The 19,075-nt window shown below is 38.8% G+C and overlaps 1 protein-coding gene across 4 annotated transcripts in view; it reads left to right on the top strand.

The window, feature by feature from the left end:
• The window catches only part of LOC127455746 (xylosyl- and glucuronyltransferase LARGE2s-like), a 195,343-nt gene extending 181,975 nt beyond the window's left edge, over positions 1-13,368 (top strand). For all 4 annotated transcript variants that reach the window (XM_051723851.1, XM_051723847.1, XM_051723850.1 and 1 more), the window contains 10 exons: positions 6,482-6,653; positions 6,752-6,856; positions 8,154-8,266; positions 8,435-8,560; positions 8,827-8,982; positions 9,635-9,798; positions 10,693-10,971; positions 11,138-11,284; positions 11,399-11,594; positions 11,684-13,368. In XM_051723851.1, coding sequence (XP_051579811.1) covers positions 6,482-6,653; positions 6,752-6,856; positions 8,154-8,266; positions 8,435-8,560; positions 8,827-8,982; positions 9,635-9,798; positions 10,693-10,971; positions 11,138-11,284; positions 11,399-11,594; positions 11,684-11,881 — 1,656 coding nt within the window. In that variant the 3' untranslated portion in view covers positions 11,882-13,368. The remainder of the gene's footprint in view (positions 1-6,481; positions 6,654-6,751; positions 6,857-8,153; positions 8,267-8,434; positions 8,561-8,826; positions 8,983-9,634; positions 9,799-10,692; positions 10,972-11,137; positions 11,285-11,398; positions 11,595-11,683) is intronic.
• The last annotated feature ends 5,707 nt before the right edge of the window (positions 13,369-19,075 follow it).

Genomic DNA, 19,075 nt, shown 5'->3' with positions numbered 1-19,075 from the left:
AAATAAAATTTGTAATAAATAAACCAATTTATAAATTGACAAATAAATAGACACATTTAAATGTTTATTTCATTTATGTTTAACATTTTATTTATATTTAGCTATAAAACAGCATATTAATAAGTAATTTTTAATGCGCCTTTTAAAGTGCATTTTAAAAAAGCCATTTGGCAATTACTTTTCTTCGTTCAAATGCTTCTCTGTGTGGGCAGACATTCCAGTTATTAATCTTTCATATGACTTTACTCTATGACCACTCTCTCTGCCATATTTGTGAGCAAACCCCCATATACTGTACCTGGATCATCCACAACCATTGGGATTCGATAAAACTTTAATAAACTGTTTCTGTTTATATACACTACCAGTCAAAAGTTTTGAAACACTCATTCTTTATTATAATTTTTTTTCACATTTTAGAATAATAGTAAAGTCATCAAATCTATGGAATAACATAAATGGAACTATGGGAATTATGTTGTGACTAAAAAAAATCCCAAATAAATCATAACTGTGTTATATTTTAGCATCTTCAAAATAGTCACCCTTGCCTAGAATTTGTGTACTGTAATGTAATGTACTCGACATTTTCTCAACCAGCTTCTTGAGGTATCACCCTGGGATGCTTTTTAAACAGTATTGAAGGAGTTCCCATCTATGTTGGGCACTTATTGGCTGCTTTTCTTTATTATTTGGTCCAAGTCATCAATTTCAAAAAAGTTTTTTTTATTTTTTATTATTATTACATTTTAGTTTTATAATGAAATAAATTAATATGGTGGCACAATTTTATTTTTGTCTACAAAACTAATTTCAAACATTTAAGCATACGCCTTCAGATCAAAAGATTTTTAAGATCATGAGAAACATTTCAGTCAAGTGTTTCAAAACTTTTGACTGGTAGTGTAGCTTGATAAATTGATACTGCTGTTCACTTACACAACCAGAATGTTTTGTTTTTTTTTCTTTAAATTAAAGTTATACCTTTTAAGTAGCATGGCTTCATTTCACACAATTTAAGTTGTAAAGGGGGAGAGCGGGGGTAAAACACTGATTTTTTTGATCATTTTTATTCCGAAAATGTTTAGCCTAAAGCAGCGTTTCTTAAACTATGGGTCACGACCCAAACTGGGTTGCATAGCCATACATGATGGGTCGCAACACATTTTAATTTTAGTGTAGTTATTTCCTTAGTAAGTGTAACTGAAATTGCTAAGAGCACATGCGCTCTGCTCAGAGCACTCTTCCACGCTGTTGCGCTCGCCAGGATTGTCTTTCGGCTTTTTTCCACCAATATAATTTGATAGGCACGCTCTCTTTCTCCACTAAATCTGGCGAGGCGAGAGTTCTGTCAGGTGCTGCGGTCAACGGGTTACTCAACTCTACATTTTTCATGACACCGCGGATAACGTGTACAACTAGCCAAACATAAAGATGTCAACTTCCACGCTTAATTAGTTTGTCTTGGTTTTATATAAAGAGTCAAAAAAGTGAGGAGTGCCAACAATGCATTTTATGGGCAAGTTCAAAGTAATAAGTTGCTCATAATAAGACGGCATCCTCACGCGGCACCTGCAGTTTAAGCTGCGAAAATTCTGTCAGAACAAGAAGAAAATCAGTTTTCCAAGTTAGAAAATGTTTTAAGAATTGATGTAACACTGAACATGATCAGAAATACGTGAGTACTGTCTATCAAAGTGTTGCTTACATATAACTGCTCTGCAGCCTATTGTTGTATGTTATGCATTTAATTTTTCACAGTCCAATCCTAAATAAATATAAAGACATCAGTATGATGAATAATGGTCAGCTTGGCTAATATATTGATTTTTTTTTCTGTTCTGTTGAAACTTTTATTCATAAATGAATGAACCATACCATGGTAACCATAGTTTCTGCCAAAATACCACAGTTGCTGCAATTATTGCTACCAGACCTACTATAAAACTTAAAACTGTGTAAAAAGCATTCGGAATCTTTCTACTTTTCCTGACTAAAAGGTAACAATTAGTTTTGTCTTTTTTAATATTTTTATTTTATTAACCATAACTGTAGTAACAATGGAATTTTATGGTTTCTATTGTTGCCATGGTAAATTTTTGTAGGGGTTACAGTATATAAAAATATATTTTTCATTTCTACAATTGGAGAGTGTGCATCTTCAAATATTTGTTATTAGTTAAAATGTTTTTTTTTTGTTTGTTTGTTTTTTTTTAGTCTGAAAGAATAATAATGATTTATTTTATAGTCTGTTTATATCACAATTGTTTTAGACATAAAAAGTGAACACAATTAACGGATAGGCTACAGCAAATAGCATATTGCACGGTTTTGTAAGTGTGGGTCCCAAGTAAACACAAAACTTCTAATTTGGGTCTTGGACCGAGAAAGTTTAAGAACCCCTGGCCTAAAGCTTTGACATTTAATCTCAAACATCTATGACATGTTACAATAGTTGCCATTATCTGTGTCAATTAAATATAAAACAAAAATAATGTCTGATACAATTAAACTGTAAATTAATTCATGTTAAATCCATAACACCCAGATTACATTTGCAAGAGAGATATGTGATAAAAGTAGCAACACTTCACAAAGCACTTTAATGCCAGTGTACAGTGTGTTTAATTTGGGTATAAGCTACTGTTATAGTCAATAAACATATTTATGAAGATGTACACAACACAAGATTAAGAAGCATAGGCTTTATTTGCAACATTATAAATAGCCGTGTACACAGCAGGTAGATATTATACAGTATTTTTAAATTAGCATTCCAAAGAGACCATTTTTAAATGCTTGACAACTTCTGCCTTTTTTCCGATCATACTCAGGCAACTATTTCAATAATAAATGAACTTAAAATATTTAAAAGGTGGATATAAAGGGTCTTATGTGGAATGTGATATCACTGAAAGTGGACGTGGTGTCAACACTTGATAGGAGCGGATGAGGGAAGGTCTGGCCGACAGAGAAGCGTTTGCTTCAGGTAGGACCTAGCGGCCGCTGCAGCCCAGAGGTCAGACGTCTTTCTCCAGCTGCTCTGTACCTCACACCGGTGGAGCGTGAGCGTGGCGGCCACATGCTTTTAGTCAATGGCACAGATCAGTTCTGTTGACAGTATCGTGGTTACCGGCTCCCTTCCTGGACACGTATCACTCTGCATGTTCGGAGAGGGCTGCGCGTGGCATTTAACTGCAGCAGCGACAAGTGACCATTAACTTCTGATATGCCCCGTGTCCGTCCAATGACAGACCATCTTACATCTCCTTTGAGTGAGACGTGGGAGTGTGTCTTAAAAATGAGTCGAAAATTCATTGGTTGCTCCCACGTGTCAACTGTCCAATGGCATTTTTCAACTTGACTGTCAAATGGATAAAGAAAAGACAAAGTAAAGTGAAAAAAGGCAAAGTAAAATGAAAAAGAAAAGACAAATTAAAACAAAAAAGAAAAGACAAAGTAAAATGAAAAAGAAAAGACATTGGCTAAGATGAAGAAAAGCAACTGGCAAATGAATGAAGAAAAGCAATTGCCAAATGCTTTTTTAAAAATGACTTAATGTGCTATTTTATTGTTAAATTTAATTTTAAACATGAATTAAATACACTATTTATTAATGCAGAATTTAATTGTTAAATAGAATTAAATTTTTAAATGTGAATTAAATAAACACATTTACATGTGTCTATTTATTTGTCCATTTATAAATTGGTTTATTCACGTTTTTATTTTCAAATTAATTTATTGATTCATTATTTTTTTTATTTTTTTTTGTCACCCCTCGGCTTCAGCAGTTAAGGATTAGCAAGTGGAAAAAGAAAAGTCAAACAATCATGAAAAGCAATTGGCAAATTAATGAATAAAAGCAATTGGCAAATGCTTTTTTTAAATGCATTGTAAAAGTTGCATTAAAAAATTACTTATTAATGTGCTGTTTTATTGCTAAATATAATTTAATTTTTAAACATAAATTAAATAAAAACATTTAAATGTGTCTATTTATTTGTCAATTTATAAATTGGTTTATTTATTCACATTTTTATTTTCAAATTAATATATTGATCATTTATTCCTTTATTGTTTTTTAATTGGCACTCCTCGGCTTCCATAATTTCCATGGGCGCAGATGATGATAAAACCAGAGAATACAGTTAATAGCTAAACAAGAAATGCACAATGAACATTTCTGATAGTTAGTGAAAATATTTCTTGTAGCTACAGTGGGGTTAAAGTCCACATTGAAAATCTGGGATTTGAAATTTAACTTAAACCTGGAATTAAACAGACGGGGCAGTTCACTAAGAAAGAATTGCAGCCGCTGATGGTGCCTTTTATTTGCACTTGCATTCTGCACTGCTTTAGTGTCCAATTCACCAAATAAATTATGAAAATCAGGAGTATGTGCTGTTATTAAAGCAAAAGAGGCGTATAGCATATTTATATTTACATATACTGTGTATACTGTATATTAGAGCTGTCAAAATTAACGCGTTAACGCATGTGATTATTTTAAAAGTTTACCATTAATACAGCATAAACGGCATGAATACTAGTTAGAAGTGTGGAACCTTTGTAATATGTCCGCCCGGACTAATTACACTGATGCACACACCACAAACACACATAACAGCGCTTCCATATCAGAGATCAAATGATAGTGAAAGGAGCTCTTGAAGCTATTTGTTGTACAAAATCAAAATCAAATCAAAATCAAATCACTTTTATTGTCTCACAGCCATATACACAAGTGCAATGGTGTGTGAAATTCTTGGATGCAGTTCCGATCAACATAGCAGTCGTGACAATGATGGGACATATGCCAATTTACAATAACATCAAATCAATAACATCAAATTAACACAACACAATTTAAAGTCTAATATACACAAAACAAGCCCAGATGGGACTTGTGACAGGAATCAAGTATTTTTCAGCCTATGTAAGGTGCATTTTAATTACCACAGAAGCACATCAAGTCTTAACTATCACCAAAATGAGACGTTTTTGTCTGCAAGTGCTTTTCATATGTAGTTCAAAGCGGAGCTCGACGCTGACGCGAATCATGAATGCGGCTTCATGTTTGCTGTAACAAATCGGATAGCCACAGTCTACCAGTAGATTAATATTGTGGAGGATGAGAGTTTAAGAGATTTAATGCCCATTGCAATGAAAATGCAACCTACAGTGCGTTCAGAAAGTATTCAGACCCCTTAATGTTTTTTCACATTTTGCTATGTTGCAATCTTATGCTAAAATGTTTTAAATTATTATTATTTTTTCACATCAATCTACACTCCATACCCCATAATGACAAAGCAAAAAAACATATTTTTGATAACATGAATCCTATCGAACATCTCTGGAGAGACCTGAAAATGGCTGTCCACCGACGGCCCCCATCCAACCTGACAGAGCTTGAGAGGATCTGCAGAGAAGAATGGCAGAAAATCCCCAAATCCAGGTGTGCAAAGCTTGTTGCATCATACCCAAAAAGACTTGAGGCTGTAATCGCTGCCAAAGGTGCTTCAAATAAGTACTGAATAAGGGTCTGAATAATTACAGTATGTCAGTGTGATATTTCAGTTTTTTCTTTACAATAAATTTGCAGTTATCAAAAATCTTTTGTTTAGTCATTATGGGGTATGGAGTGTAGATTGATATTATTTTTTCTTTTAAAGCATTTTAGCATAATGCAACAACATAAAAAAGAAACTGAAAAAATGATGGGGTCTGAATACTTTCTGAATGCACTATATGTGGGACTAGCTCTTTCAATTAGTCAGACTCTCAATTAGAGTAGAATTTGTGCTATATTAGTGCATTTCTATCTTCATACTGTGGAAGGCTTTGTTTGGAAAATGTTAACAAAGCATTATATTCTTACATATTGTTTTGTTTTCTTTCCTATGAGGAAATTTTGACAGGAAAAGAAGTCTATTTAGAGTCAAATTTCAGTACTTTCAAAATCTGTGAATAATCGCGATCAGCTACAAAATATTATGTGATTAGTCGCGATTAAAAATTTTAATCAACTGACAGCACTCATATATACAGGTGTATATATATATATATATATATATATATATATATATATATATATATATATATATATATATATACTAAATCAGGGAGTAAATGTTTATTTTCTCAATAGTAATAATATATTTTTTTTTCGAAAATGTAGAAACCTTTCAAAACAGACTTGCCATGACCTCCAAGGTTGTCATGTGATGGTTTTAATTTCATTTTAAAAGATTCTATTTCACACTAGTCAGTTACTTATTTTTATTTTGTACAGTTTTTTTTTTCTCATTTGATTGAAGAATTTTTTAAACCTTAAGGAGAAAATTAATGGGAAAAAATAATTCGGGAACCAAGGCCACTGAAAAAGTGGCCGGTCACTATTGGGCTTGTTTCTAAGAGATGCTTGTTTCAAAAAGATTTCTCTCTCTCTTTGCCTCTCTCTCCCTCTGTGGTGTAGTCTGAGGTGTCATGGATACCAAACAAACACTATTCAGGAATTTATGGCCTGATGAAGCTCACCCTCACCAAAGCTCTGCCATCCTACCTTACAAAGGTCATCGTCCTTGATACAGACATCACATTTGCCACTGACATCGCCGAGCTATGGGCCATCTTCCGGAAGTTCACAGGTAATCAGTCAGTTTCCTTCATGTGTCAGATAAAATGCCTTAAGAATACAAGATTTGTTAGCATTAATGTTGATGTAACATTGAGGTTGTAATTGCAGAGAAACAGGTGATTGGATTGGTGGAGAATCAGAGTGACTGGTACCTCGGTAATCTGTGGAAGAACCACAAACCCTGGCCAGCTCTTGGACGTGGGTTTAACACAGGTTAGGACATTTAGAAATTAACATTTTGCAACCCATTTTACTTCTCTAATCTGACTTATGTACGAGTGAAACAGGACATTAATTGAAAAACGTGTAGGCAGGTACTTCACTGTATCCACCAGGACTTGATTGGATTGTGAAAAGTAGGTGTTGGATACCACTGTGGAGATATTTTGTATAAAATAAGAGTGATTTGTGATGTCAAGTGAAAAGGAAATTCATTTAAGAGGAAAAGTATTACAAAAGTATAACATTTTGATACATTTTGATAAAAGATTGGGTTCCCATGGTTATAGAAAACCTGGATACATAAGGTAATTTTCAAATTGGGATTTATGGGACAGGAGAACACATGGAAAGTAATAAGTTCTTAAAAAGTCATGCAAAGTTCTACACTGAATATATATATATATATATATATATATATATATATATATATATATATATATATATATATATATATATATATATATATATATTTTTTTATTTATTTATTTTTTTCTAGTTTTCTATTCTAGCTCTAAAATATTCAATCAATAACTCTTTGTGAGTGCAACCTCTATAAATATATATATTTTTAAATGCTTACCCAAATAATCCAGAGGTGTGGGGACCCTTACATTATTTGTAATTTTTATTTTTTTGAACATGCAATGGCAAGGAACATGCCAAAATAGGGTACATTTTTGATGTTCTTTGAGGTTAACTTATAATGTTAGTAAAGTTTTTTTTGCACAAAAAACTTTCATACATTTGTAAAACATAATCATTTTCCACCCTCATTCTGACCCTCTGTCAGAAACACTTGGTTTTGGTGTTGCTTGTCTTTTAAGACTTGAAAGTAAATGCCCACTGTTATGATTGGCTCTCTGCTCTTGACTGATCTTCTCTTTCCTTACCATCTCACTGCTCACTGCTATTGGACGGGCTATGGAAGTGATAAGTTAGAGTAGGTGTTGATGTGTTGTTGTGGAGGCGGTCAGATGCAAATGTCTTCCACAATGTGACATCACAATGAGGAGGAAGTAGAGTCGTTTTGGCTGGTTGGTTTCAACAAATGCTCTTCTTGCAGCGAGGAGGAAGTTTTGAGTTCTGAAACTTACAGTATGTTTTTATAGTACAATGACCTCTTATATGTCAAAGATCAAGGAAAATTTGATTCCTCATGTCATGACCCCTTTAAACTCCTCCGATTATCCATATGCCACACTGAAGGGCTCATTTTGTGGATATGAAAACAAAGATTGGTTTGCACTGAGTTCCTTTTGACAACAGGTGTTTCCCTTTTGGGCTGCAGGTGTGATTTTACTTTACCTGGAGAAGCTGCGCAAGATTGGCTGGGAACAGATGTGGAGGCTGACAGCAGAAAGAGAGCTAATGAGCATGCTGTCAACATCACTGGCAGACCAGGTCCATGCCTTTAATGAACACTTCATAAAAAGGGTTTTGTTTCGTAGCTCTTATGAAATTCCGCTTTGCCAAACAGTAGATTAAATAGTAATTAAATCTAACTGAAACATGGTTGAATAATGTTATGTAATGCAGCACAATATTACATTATTTTTTATGTGTGCACAGGATATATTCAATGCATTCATAAAGCAGAACCCAGTTTTTGTACATCAGCTTCCCTGCTTCTGGAATGTACAGTTATCGGATCACACTCGCTCTGAACAGTGCTACACAGAGGTGTCAGACCTAAAAGTAAGAATATATTTTGAATATTTTGGGTAAATTAGGTATAAATGCTCAAGCTGAGCAAAATAATTAAGACAAACAATTTTAAGTTACATCATACTTCATTGGTTTTAACTTTGCTTTAATCGTTGACAAATTAATTGAGTGTTTTTATACATTTATGCAAATGTTCACCCAAACTTCACATTCATTACCTGTACAATTTCCAATTTGGTATACAAATTAAGTCTTTCAGGGTGTTTATTCCTCAGTTTGATTACTTTCTCCTGCAGGTCATTCACTGGAACTCTCCCAAAAAGCTGCGAGTAAAAAACAAGCATGTGGAATTTTTCCGTAATCTTTACTTGACGTTCTTAGAGTATGATGGGAATCTTCTGCGGCGAGAACTCTTCGGCTGCCCCAGTCAGGCCAGCTCAGAGAGCACTGTGGTGAGTTTGTCAACAGTATGTGTAACATTTTTCAAAAAGCAAGCTAAGAAAAAAGAGAGAAAATTTATATATTTTACACATAATGTAACACGTCTTATCATACACAAGTGTTACGTAGTTGACATGAATTTTTAGCCAATGCAATGTGTGCGGCCCCGTTGAACAAACTTAACGGCCATTCTCTCTGCCAGTAACAAATTTCAGTACTCAAGTTGAGGGCAAGAGAGGAACCTCCAAATGTCTAGGCCAATAACCTTTTGTTATAATGCAGGTAGCTAGTTAAAAACATGTTGACAGTTTAATTCAATTTCTCTTGAAACTGTTGCTCCGCCTTAACAGTGGTGATCTGAAATTTGTTTTATTCTAATGCCCACTATAGTGCCCCTTTTGTGTCAACACTGAGAATGCAATACTTACTTATGTTGTGTTACTAATTAGGGTCTGACACACTTCGGAACCCAACAATGCACGCAGTCAAAATTGCGTGAATTTGTACTTGAATAGGATCTGTTAAACTAGAGTTTAATTTATGTTAAAGGCAACCCGTGTCCAAAAGCTGTTCGGTTTTGGTATCTCAAAGTCTCGAAGGGCAGCACAGCTAGATCTGTTTGGAATTAAAACATTTCAAAATTCTTTGTCATTTTATTTCCAGCTTCAGCAAGCACTAGAGGAGTTAGATGAAGATGACCAGTGCTATGATTTTCGGAGGGAGCGAATCATGGTGCACAGGGTACACCTGTACTTTCTGCAGTATGAATACACACCTACTGAGGATGGCACGGACATAACACTGGTCGCACAGCTCTCCATGGACAGGTAAGGATGACTGACTCCCTGAATGACTCTGCAGTCAGTTTTGGGCCACACTGCTCATGTCAATGCAATATAATCATAAAACTGTCAAATTTAATGTTTGGTATATGCAAAACTCTATTGGAATCAGTTGTGAGTCAAATTTTCTGTGCGCTATATGTAAGATTCACAGAATTGATGCCTATGAAGAGTGTTCCATATCAGTCTTTTATGTGTTTCTATTTAGGTTTAGATTCTACTACAGACCAAAATATACTTCAGTTTGGATGCGAACGCTTAACGTGTGTGTGCAATCGAATGCTTACCCTTTCATAGTATACATAATTTGACTGTGCGTGCATACACAGACGGTTTGCGCATGCGCGCTACGACTTCTATGAGATCTGGACTATCTCTCTTCATGAGTTTAGATCCATAAAATATATTTTATATCCCTTTAGACTTGAGATCTACAAATGCATGTATCTCTTGACCTCCTCACACACGTGCTCTTGATATGTACATCCAAAATTGTTGTTTCCACCTTCGTCTCCTGTTGTTTAGTGGCAATTACATCTTTTAAGGCTTCTTCGTGAGAGCAACGGCTCAACTGTGAGTGTTGCCATTATGTGGATCCACTAATTAATGCAAATAATTTCAGGCGCATGCGCATACTGCATGTTCAGAGTACGCACGATTAGAAAATAAAGCTGCATGCGTTCAGTGCTCACTCTGCTGATGAAGAAATTTGCGTCATGCATCCTGTGTGCATACACCTAGTATTCGCTTCTGACCAAAGTATACTTTGGGTTTTAGAAGGCAGCTGCCTATGTAGACAGCAAGGCAACTCATTAAGTTTTGGAACAAAGCTATTTTCTTGCCTTCATTTCACCAAAGACACTATGTATTTGTGCACAGACTGCAGATGTTGGAGGCTATCTGTAAACACTGGGAGGGCCCCATTAGTTTGGCCCTGTACTTGTCTGATGCTGAGGCCCAGCAGTTCCTTCGCTATGCCCAGGCCTCTGAAGTCCTCAAGAATCACAAGAATGTGGGTTATCATATTGTTTATAAGGAAGGCCAATTCTACCCTGTCAATCTGGTGCGAAACGTGGCTCTCCGCAATGTCAACACACCCTACGTTTTTCTGACTGATGTAGATTTTCTGCCCATGTACGGCCTCTACGATTACCTCAGGTGAACTGCTAATCTGAACTGTTTTACATTTTGAGTTTCAAGGAATAGAAATTCTGCCATTATTTACTCACACTCATGTAATTTCAAATTGTATGCAGTTATTTTTTTCCATAGAACACAAAAGGATGATTTTAATGGTTCTACATGCTTTTCCTTCTCTGTATAGAAAAAGTATTGTCCAATTGGACATGGCCAGTACCAAGAAGGCTCTGGTTGTGCCTGCCTTCGAGACTTTGAGATATCGTCTTTCCTTCCCTAAATCTAAGGCCGAGCTGCTGTCTATGCTGGACTTGGGTACACTTTACACCTTCAGGTACAGTGGAAATCCAAAATAAGCATAATTCTAGAATGTTCATTATCAATCATTTTGAAAGACCACTCATGATACATAATGTGTCAAGACAGTTAAGACTTTTCTGAATTGTAGGTATCATGTCTGGACAAAAGGTCACGCCCCAACCAATTATGCCAAATGGAGGACAGCCACAACGCCATACAAAGTGGAGTGGGAGGCAGATTTTGAACCGTATGTTGCTGTACGGCGGGACTGTCCTGAGTATGACCAGAGATTTGTAGGCTTTGGCTGGAACAAAGTGTCCCATATCATGGAGCTAGATGCTCAGGTAAGGAGTCTTAGATTATCATAGGCCTAATTTATTGGTGTTTCAAGTGACCTTTATATCTAATCTGTCAAATATTTCCTCTTTCACAGGAGTATGATCTCATTGTGCTACCAAATGCCTTCATGATCCACATGCCCCATGCACCAAGCTTTGACATTTCAAAGTTTCGCTCCAGTCCCAGTTACCGTTACTGCTTGACGACTCTAAAGGACGAGTTCCACCAAGATCTTTCTCGAAAGTATGGTTCTGCTGCTCTCAAGTACCTTACAGCACAGAGGAACATCTGAAACCATCTGAAATGTTTCAAATGTACTTTAGCACACAAGAGAATAGCTTGATCCAGTCCTTCAAGGCTCAAAGGTCAACATGCTGCTCTGCCACATGTTAAGGTTTCTCGAGTTATGAACGAAACTGCCCTGCTACAAACCCATGACTCTGCTCAATATAGACTGTAAAATCTGAGCTTTAATACTTGTTTTGATGCAATTCTTATAGCAGAGACTCAAACCAATGACATCAGTACCACACCCATCTCAGACTGGACTGAAACACCAAACGGTGGCAAAAACTTGACGTTTGTGATGACACACACTGCACACTGCTTTATAGCCTAAAGATAACGATCGTGTTCAAGACCTTTTTTTTTTTTTTTTGACAATCAGGGCCTTTTCTTCACTTCACAAAGATCTATGGCTGGTAGTATATGGCGCTACGTCACTTTGAACCTGGCTATAACCATTCAGTTAAGTATTGACGGAGCAGAGAAAGACAAGAGATGAACAAGCTTTCCAAAGACTCTTCTGCTGGACTGAAGTGTTGGGGAGGCCAACAAGACAAAAGGAACATTTAAGCCTTATAATTTCCTTGATATTTAAAATATTTAAAGTATTTTTCTTTGTTTTTAATGAAGATGAAACATTTATTATGAACAACGACCTACAGCCTATGTATGTTTTACAACATAAAAAGAAAATCACATTATTTTTTAATTTAGAAACACTGATTTGACTTGAATGCTTGCTTGGGCTGCAAAGAGAGTATTTTGTGTGGTCCTGAATGTTAGAAAGATGTTTTGCATTCCGTTAGGAATGATTAGTCTTCTGGTGAGTAACTCCTGCATTTATAATGGTCACATAAAGAAATTCTGCATATGCTTAAATGAACGTAAACATCCAACATCATAGCGTTTATGGTTCCATGACACTTTTTTGCCCTGAATTCACATCTTAAACTTAACTGGATCACATTTATCACTTTTAAAGATTTGCACTACATACAATAACATTATCAAAACATAGCATATCATTATGTGTACATTTGCATTGAGATCAACACAAGGGACCATAAAGAAAGGGGGTATCCATTTAGAACTAATAATATTTGTTATCAGTGACAAAATCAACTACTGTTTGGTTCTATGGGACTGGCAAACAAAATATTTTATGTAAAATGTGTCATATTCTGGTTAGCCCGACTGGCCAAAATCATCAAATGTCCAATTGAGCAAAAAAACAAACAAAACAAAAAAAACATACCAGACATAGGTCCAGTCTTCATATACCATTCATGTCCTGCCACTCCATCAGACTGTGCAGATTTACGGTAAATACCCGTGCCTTTGCTGTATTGCGAAAACTGGATATTGATTGTACTACTGTACGGATCAGCGGGGCCTGCAAAAATACAGGTACTCTATTTATTATTGTTGACTTAAATCAATCATATTTTTCTATGTAGGGGACAAAGTGCTTTAAATAAATTTTCCCTGTTTCTATACTTTGTCAATTCTTGTGCTTATTTAATAAGCTACGTGAGTCAGACCTTACACTGTGGTTGTCACTGAATGTTCCAGTTTTAAGACCAAGTGGGGACTCATAGTTCATAAAGGGTCTTATTTCAGGACAAGGTTGATGAGGGAAAAAAACATCAACTTAACACCTTTTTCATTCTTTCTACACTAATCTCACAAAGAAGTGTGTTGAAGACCCTGTGAAATCAAAATTAAAGTTTTGCTGATTTTAGTCCAACTCTATTAGCTTAAAGGTCATCTATATGTTTGTGTCCTTCTAAACACTGACAACATTTGTTTTCAGGAGATATAAACATTTATAATCTGCAATCTCTCTCTTCCGGCTAAACAGACCCAGGCACAACCATGACATCACATAATGGTTGAGAATCTTTGGCAATCAAATATTTTTTTAAACAAAAAGCACCCTGCCTCTACATCTGATCAGCACACATGGCTGTGTTCTAACATGCGTTGATGATGCCTTCGCAGGGCACCTTTAAGGGAGCACAATCCATGCTGAAGGGTCGTTCCAAACAAAATTGCCAAGAAGAATCACTTAAAAAGTTAGTTTTGAATGACTGTTCTCACTTCTCAGCCCTCTGAAGAACTCACAGTGGAGGGTATTTGTCTTAGAAGGGAATATGGGATATGGATGATCACATCTGAATAGAACACGCATACAAACTAAAGACTATTGGCTATTTTATTTAAAAGTCATGAGCCATTCAACAAGTCCCACCCCCAACTAAATGTTTCAGTCAGAATTACATCGAACAGGCCAAAAAATGTTTAAGGCACTTCAGGGGGCCTTCAGGGGGCCTTTACACAAACATTTAAATTCTACCATAATTTTATTTTATTTTTTTTTGTGAAACTTAAAGGTAGAATTTTGGAAGAATCTTCAGGCAGTTCTTTTCTATGCAGTTGACAGTTCCCCTTCTGTCACTCGATGTTGTGTCTATGTAGTAACACTAGGGGTTGCCCTTGGGAGCCCCAAACACATCTAATCTTTGAGAAAAGGCCAATGAGAATTGGCGAGTGGAATTTGCATGCCACTCCCCCGGACATACGGGTATAAACCACTCATTCAGATTTTTTCTTCGGAGCCGAGTGGTTGTGTGTCAGTGAGCTGAATTCCACTGCTGGTCCATTCACCTCGAAAGAAGTGTATGCTGTTGGATATACGTCGCATTCCAGCGGCTTTCTCTCCTTCTGCACGCTTAGTGCAGGCTATGCCCCTGGGCGCTTCGACAGTGCTACTAAGAGGGTATATATCTCTGCAAAGAGTATATTTTCCTCTATTAGAGCAGCACATTGACGTGAATGTCTTTTTAAAGACGTGTCTTTTTAAAGATGCCATTCCGTCTTTGTGTAATTCCTGGATGCGGTCATTATCTCTCCGCCTCCGACGGCCACGGGCGCTGCCTCTGGGCCGCGCTCACACTGAGGCAGCATTTGTGGATGGTTCGTGTTCTAATTGCGAGAACATGACCATGGCAACGTTGCGTACACATTACAGTTTCCTCACTCCTTGGGTCACACGGTCGGTGTTTACGACCGCCATTATCACAGCGACCGGACACTGAGAACCTGCGACTTGGACGGGCCCCCCACCTTCGCACACCCGACCACACCACACTCACACCCATGGCCAGGCGGTTGTGACGAGTTACGAGGATGGTCAAAAAGTCCCTCCTCCCCCGTCGCTGATACCCGGGCACATGGAGCAAGGAAGTGCTTCGAGGGCCCCCTCAGCGCAGCCACAAGTTCGAGACGAAGCAAGGTTCCTCGACGTGGTGTCCCCTCCTCCCCCCCGCAGCGAGGCCCCATCCACAGGTACGATAGACGCGATTGTCCCCTTAGTGCCCCTCACCCAGAGCTTGGACACGTGGTTAGCACTTTCCATCCCGTCGCGGTGGCTGGCCAGGACATCTGACTCAGCTATGCAATTCAGTGCACCAGGCGCCCGCCCTGGTTCAGTGGCGTCCACTTCACCTCGGTGCAGGGTGAGAACGCCGCCACCCTGCGTGCAGAGATTGCAACTCTTCTGAGCAAGGGCACGATAGAGCCTGTTTCTCCAGCCGAGATGAGAAAAGCGATGGGTTGCGGCCAATCTTGGACCTGTTTTGAACCTGGCCTTACACAGACTCCTGTTCAAGATGCTGACACAGAAGCACATTTTGGCATGCGTCCGGCATCAAGATTGGTTCATGGTGGTAGACCTGAAGGATGCGTACTTTCACGTCTCGGTTTTACCTCGTCACAGGTATGCATATGAGTCCCCTTCAGCACTGGCTTCAGACTTGAGTCCCGAGATGGGCATGGGTTATCACGCCACTCTGCTGCCACTTATTCAGCCCTTGGACAGACCTTGCGTTTCTGCGGGCAGGAGTACCCCTACAGCAAGTATCCAGACACGTTGTGGTCACCACAGATGCCATGAAGTTGGGCTGGGGCGCCGTGTGCAACAGGCACACAGCTGCTGGCTCCTGGACAGGACCATGGCTGTGTTGGCTCATCAACTGTCTCGAGTTGCTGGCTGTACTGCTCGCCCTGCGGAGGCTATTGCCGTTGATCCGAGGCAAGCATGTGTTGGTCCGGTCGGACAACACAGCGACAGTAGCATATATAAATCACCAAAGCAGCCTACACTCTCATCGCATGTCGCAACTTGCCCGTCATCTCCTCCTCTGGAGTCAGCAGTGGCTGAGGTCGCTGCAGGCCACTCATATCCTGGGCAGCCTCAATGCCACAGCGGATGCGCTGTCGTGGCTGGCGACGCTCTGCGGAGAGTGGAGACTCCACCCCCAGGTGGTCCAGATGATTTGGAGTCGATTCGGCAAAGCAGAGGTAGACCTGTTTGCTTCCCAGGAATCCTCCCACTGCCCGCTCTGGTATTCCCTGACGGGAGCCCCCCTTGGGACAGATGCACTGGCACACAGCTGGCCCCGGGGGCTGCGCAAATACGCATTCCCCCCAGTGAGCCTACTTGCACAGACCCTGTGCAAGGGTAGGTGCTCCACAGGTGTCGGTTACTCCGGTAACCCCCTGTGATGTATTTTCTGCAGTACGGTCTCCGTACTCTTTTCTATAGGGACCCCTAGTGTCATTATATCGACACAACATCTGTTACTGTTGTAACCTCTGTTCCCTGATGGAGGGAACGAGATGTTGTGTCCCTCTTGCCGCAACGTGGTACTATCTGCTGAAATGGCCGGGACCTTGTCTCGGCTCCTCAGCACAAAACCTGAATGAGTGGTTGCGAGCCAGCTCCTTTTATACCCGTATGTCTGGGGGAGTGGCATGCAAATTCCACTCGCCAATTCTCATTGGCCTTTTCTCAAAGATCAGAGGTGTTTGGGGCTCCCCAATGCGACCCCTAGTGTCACTACATCGACACACCGTCTCGTTCCCTCCATCAGGGAACGGAGGTTACAACAGTAACTGAGTGACTCTGCTGTCAAGTTCCAAAAAGGACAAAAAACTAATAGTAAAATCATAAGATAGCTTTGTAAGGAACAGACCAAAATTTTTGTCATAATACGTACATAATCTCCCCATCAGCCAAAGCTCTGAAATCTCATTTGCTTTTGCTTTCTGCATCAAAACCAAACACCATTGGTTCTTGTAGTCCATATCAGTTTGGCATGACATGAGGGTGTGTAAATTACAGAATTTCTCATTTTTGGGTGAACTATTCCTTTAATGTGTGACAACAATCGTTCCTTTGAATCACAATCATAAAATATGAAGTATAACAGGGATTATAAACCAAATAACATAAATATTTTTATCAGGAATATATTACATTTATTTTTCTCCTATAGACAATATATTGTCTCCTATTTGTCCTTAAAAATATTCATTCTCTTTTCCCCCCAAGGGAAGAAAAATTGCTTTCCATAAAGTATCAAAAGACTCATGGAGTGTCCATTATGCACAGAGATGGCACTGTGCTAATTTCTCAAAAGCATATTTTAAGCAAAGGAAGAAAAATTGCTTTCGATAAGGTATCAAAAGACTCATAGAGTGTCCATTATGTACAGAGATGGCACTGTGCAAAGCTTATTTTAAGCAAACCAATCAGTGATGACAAGCATTCAACAGACTGCAGATATTACAGTACATATGCTGTTAATGTTGATTGCAAATAACTTGAGCCAATCCAGCTGTGACAAGAAGGTGAGGCTGATCTATTGTTTTCCAAATAGTTAATAGTTATAGTTAATAGTTAATTCCGGCAATTGCAAGAGAGAGAGAGAGCATGGTAACTGGAACACTGAGAGTGAGTGGAGGACTGTTTCCTGCACTGTGTGGTTCTAATGCATGTGTAATTGCCTGAAGTGGCCCTTTATAACATCATAAATCAGAATCCATTGCACACAGGGAAAGAGTTTCAAGCCACTTTCTCAGCATTCATTCACTCTACCATGCAGCACATTCCAGGAAACGGCATGCAGGGAAACTCGGTTCACAGTGTGAGTGGTGAAGCTCAGGATGTCCCAGCGACCCAGTCTAGAAAATTGATTCACATAAGGAAACATGGTCATGCTTGAATAATTAATTAGATACAATAGACAGTGGCAAGTAAATGCTGTTCCCTTTTAAGTTGGTAATTTTGATGCTGCGTCAGTAGCTGACGCTGTGGGAGCTCCTCCTATGGGCTGTGACTTTGAGACCCTATTCCATCACTGCAATTTGATTTGCTGGTGATGCTTGGCGCTCCTTCCCATGCATATTTCCCTATTTTACTGTTGTTGACGTATGCCAGAAGACTGCCATGTCACAAAACAGAGATTTAAAGTGCCTCCATGTCACATAGCAGCCCACTCAATTTCCCTGCAGGACTTCTCTGTATGCAAACACCCTCTGATCAGCAGATTTCTGCATGGTGTGAGATGGCTAAGACCCTTTCTCACCGCTACCATCCTGGTCTGGAACTTAACACTGGTGTTAAACACACTAAGAGTTTCCCTGTTTGAGCCACTAGAGGTGGTAAGCTTACGCAAACTCTCTTTGAAGATTGTGCTGCAACACGCTTTAGCATCAGTCAAACATGTTGGGAACTTCAGGCCTTGTTTGAAGTTCAGAATGGGCCTGTCAAAGGCCAGTTTCAAGCTCAGAGAGGGTTATATGCCCAAATTGCTGGCAACCCCATTTAGGGCTCAGGTTGTTACCCTGCAGCCATTCTCTCCACCACCCTTTAAGTTGGACAAATCTAAGAGACTGCACATGCTCTGCCCTGTGAGGACATTATGCATGTACGTTGATAGAATGAGTCAATTCAGGGTGTTTGAACAACTCTTTGTTTTCTTTGGAGGCCATTCACAGGGTTTGGCCATCTCCAAGCAAAGAATTTCCCATTGGGTTGTGGATGCCATGGTGCTCGCTTATGATTCGTAAGGTATACAATCTCCCATGAATGTTTAGGCTCATTCCACCAGGAGGATGGCCTCCTCCTGGGTATGGGCAAAGGACATATCACTACAAGACATACTGTATGTCTGGCTGCAGGTTGGGCTTCCCCTAACACCTTTTCAGGTTTTAGAACCTGCATGTATCTGTATCTCTCTTCTCAGATTTTTACAGAGGAAGAGGGTTGATTATCCAATGATCACTGACCAGTTGGTTAGTGTCATTGTGATGGATGTTAAATCAAAAACAGTGCTCTCTCTATTCTCACTAGTCT

This window comes from Myxocyprinus asiaticus, chromosome 18, assembly GCF_019703515.2.
Source record: "Myxocyprinus asiaticus isolate MX2 ecotype Aquarium Trade chromosome 18, UBuf_Myxa_2, whole genome shotgun sequence".
Lineage (NCBI taxonomy): Eukaryota > Metazoa > Chordata > Actinopteri > Cypriniformes > Catostomidae > Myxocyprinus > Myxocyprinus asiaticus.
Note: the sequence above shows the minus strand (reverse complement) of the source record. Positions and strands in the feature narration are given on the sequence as shown.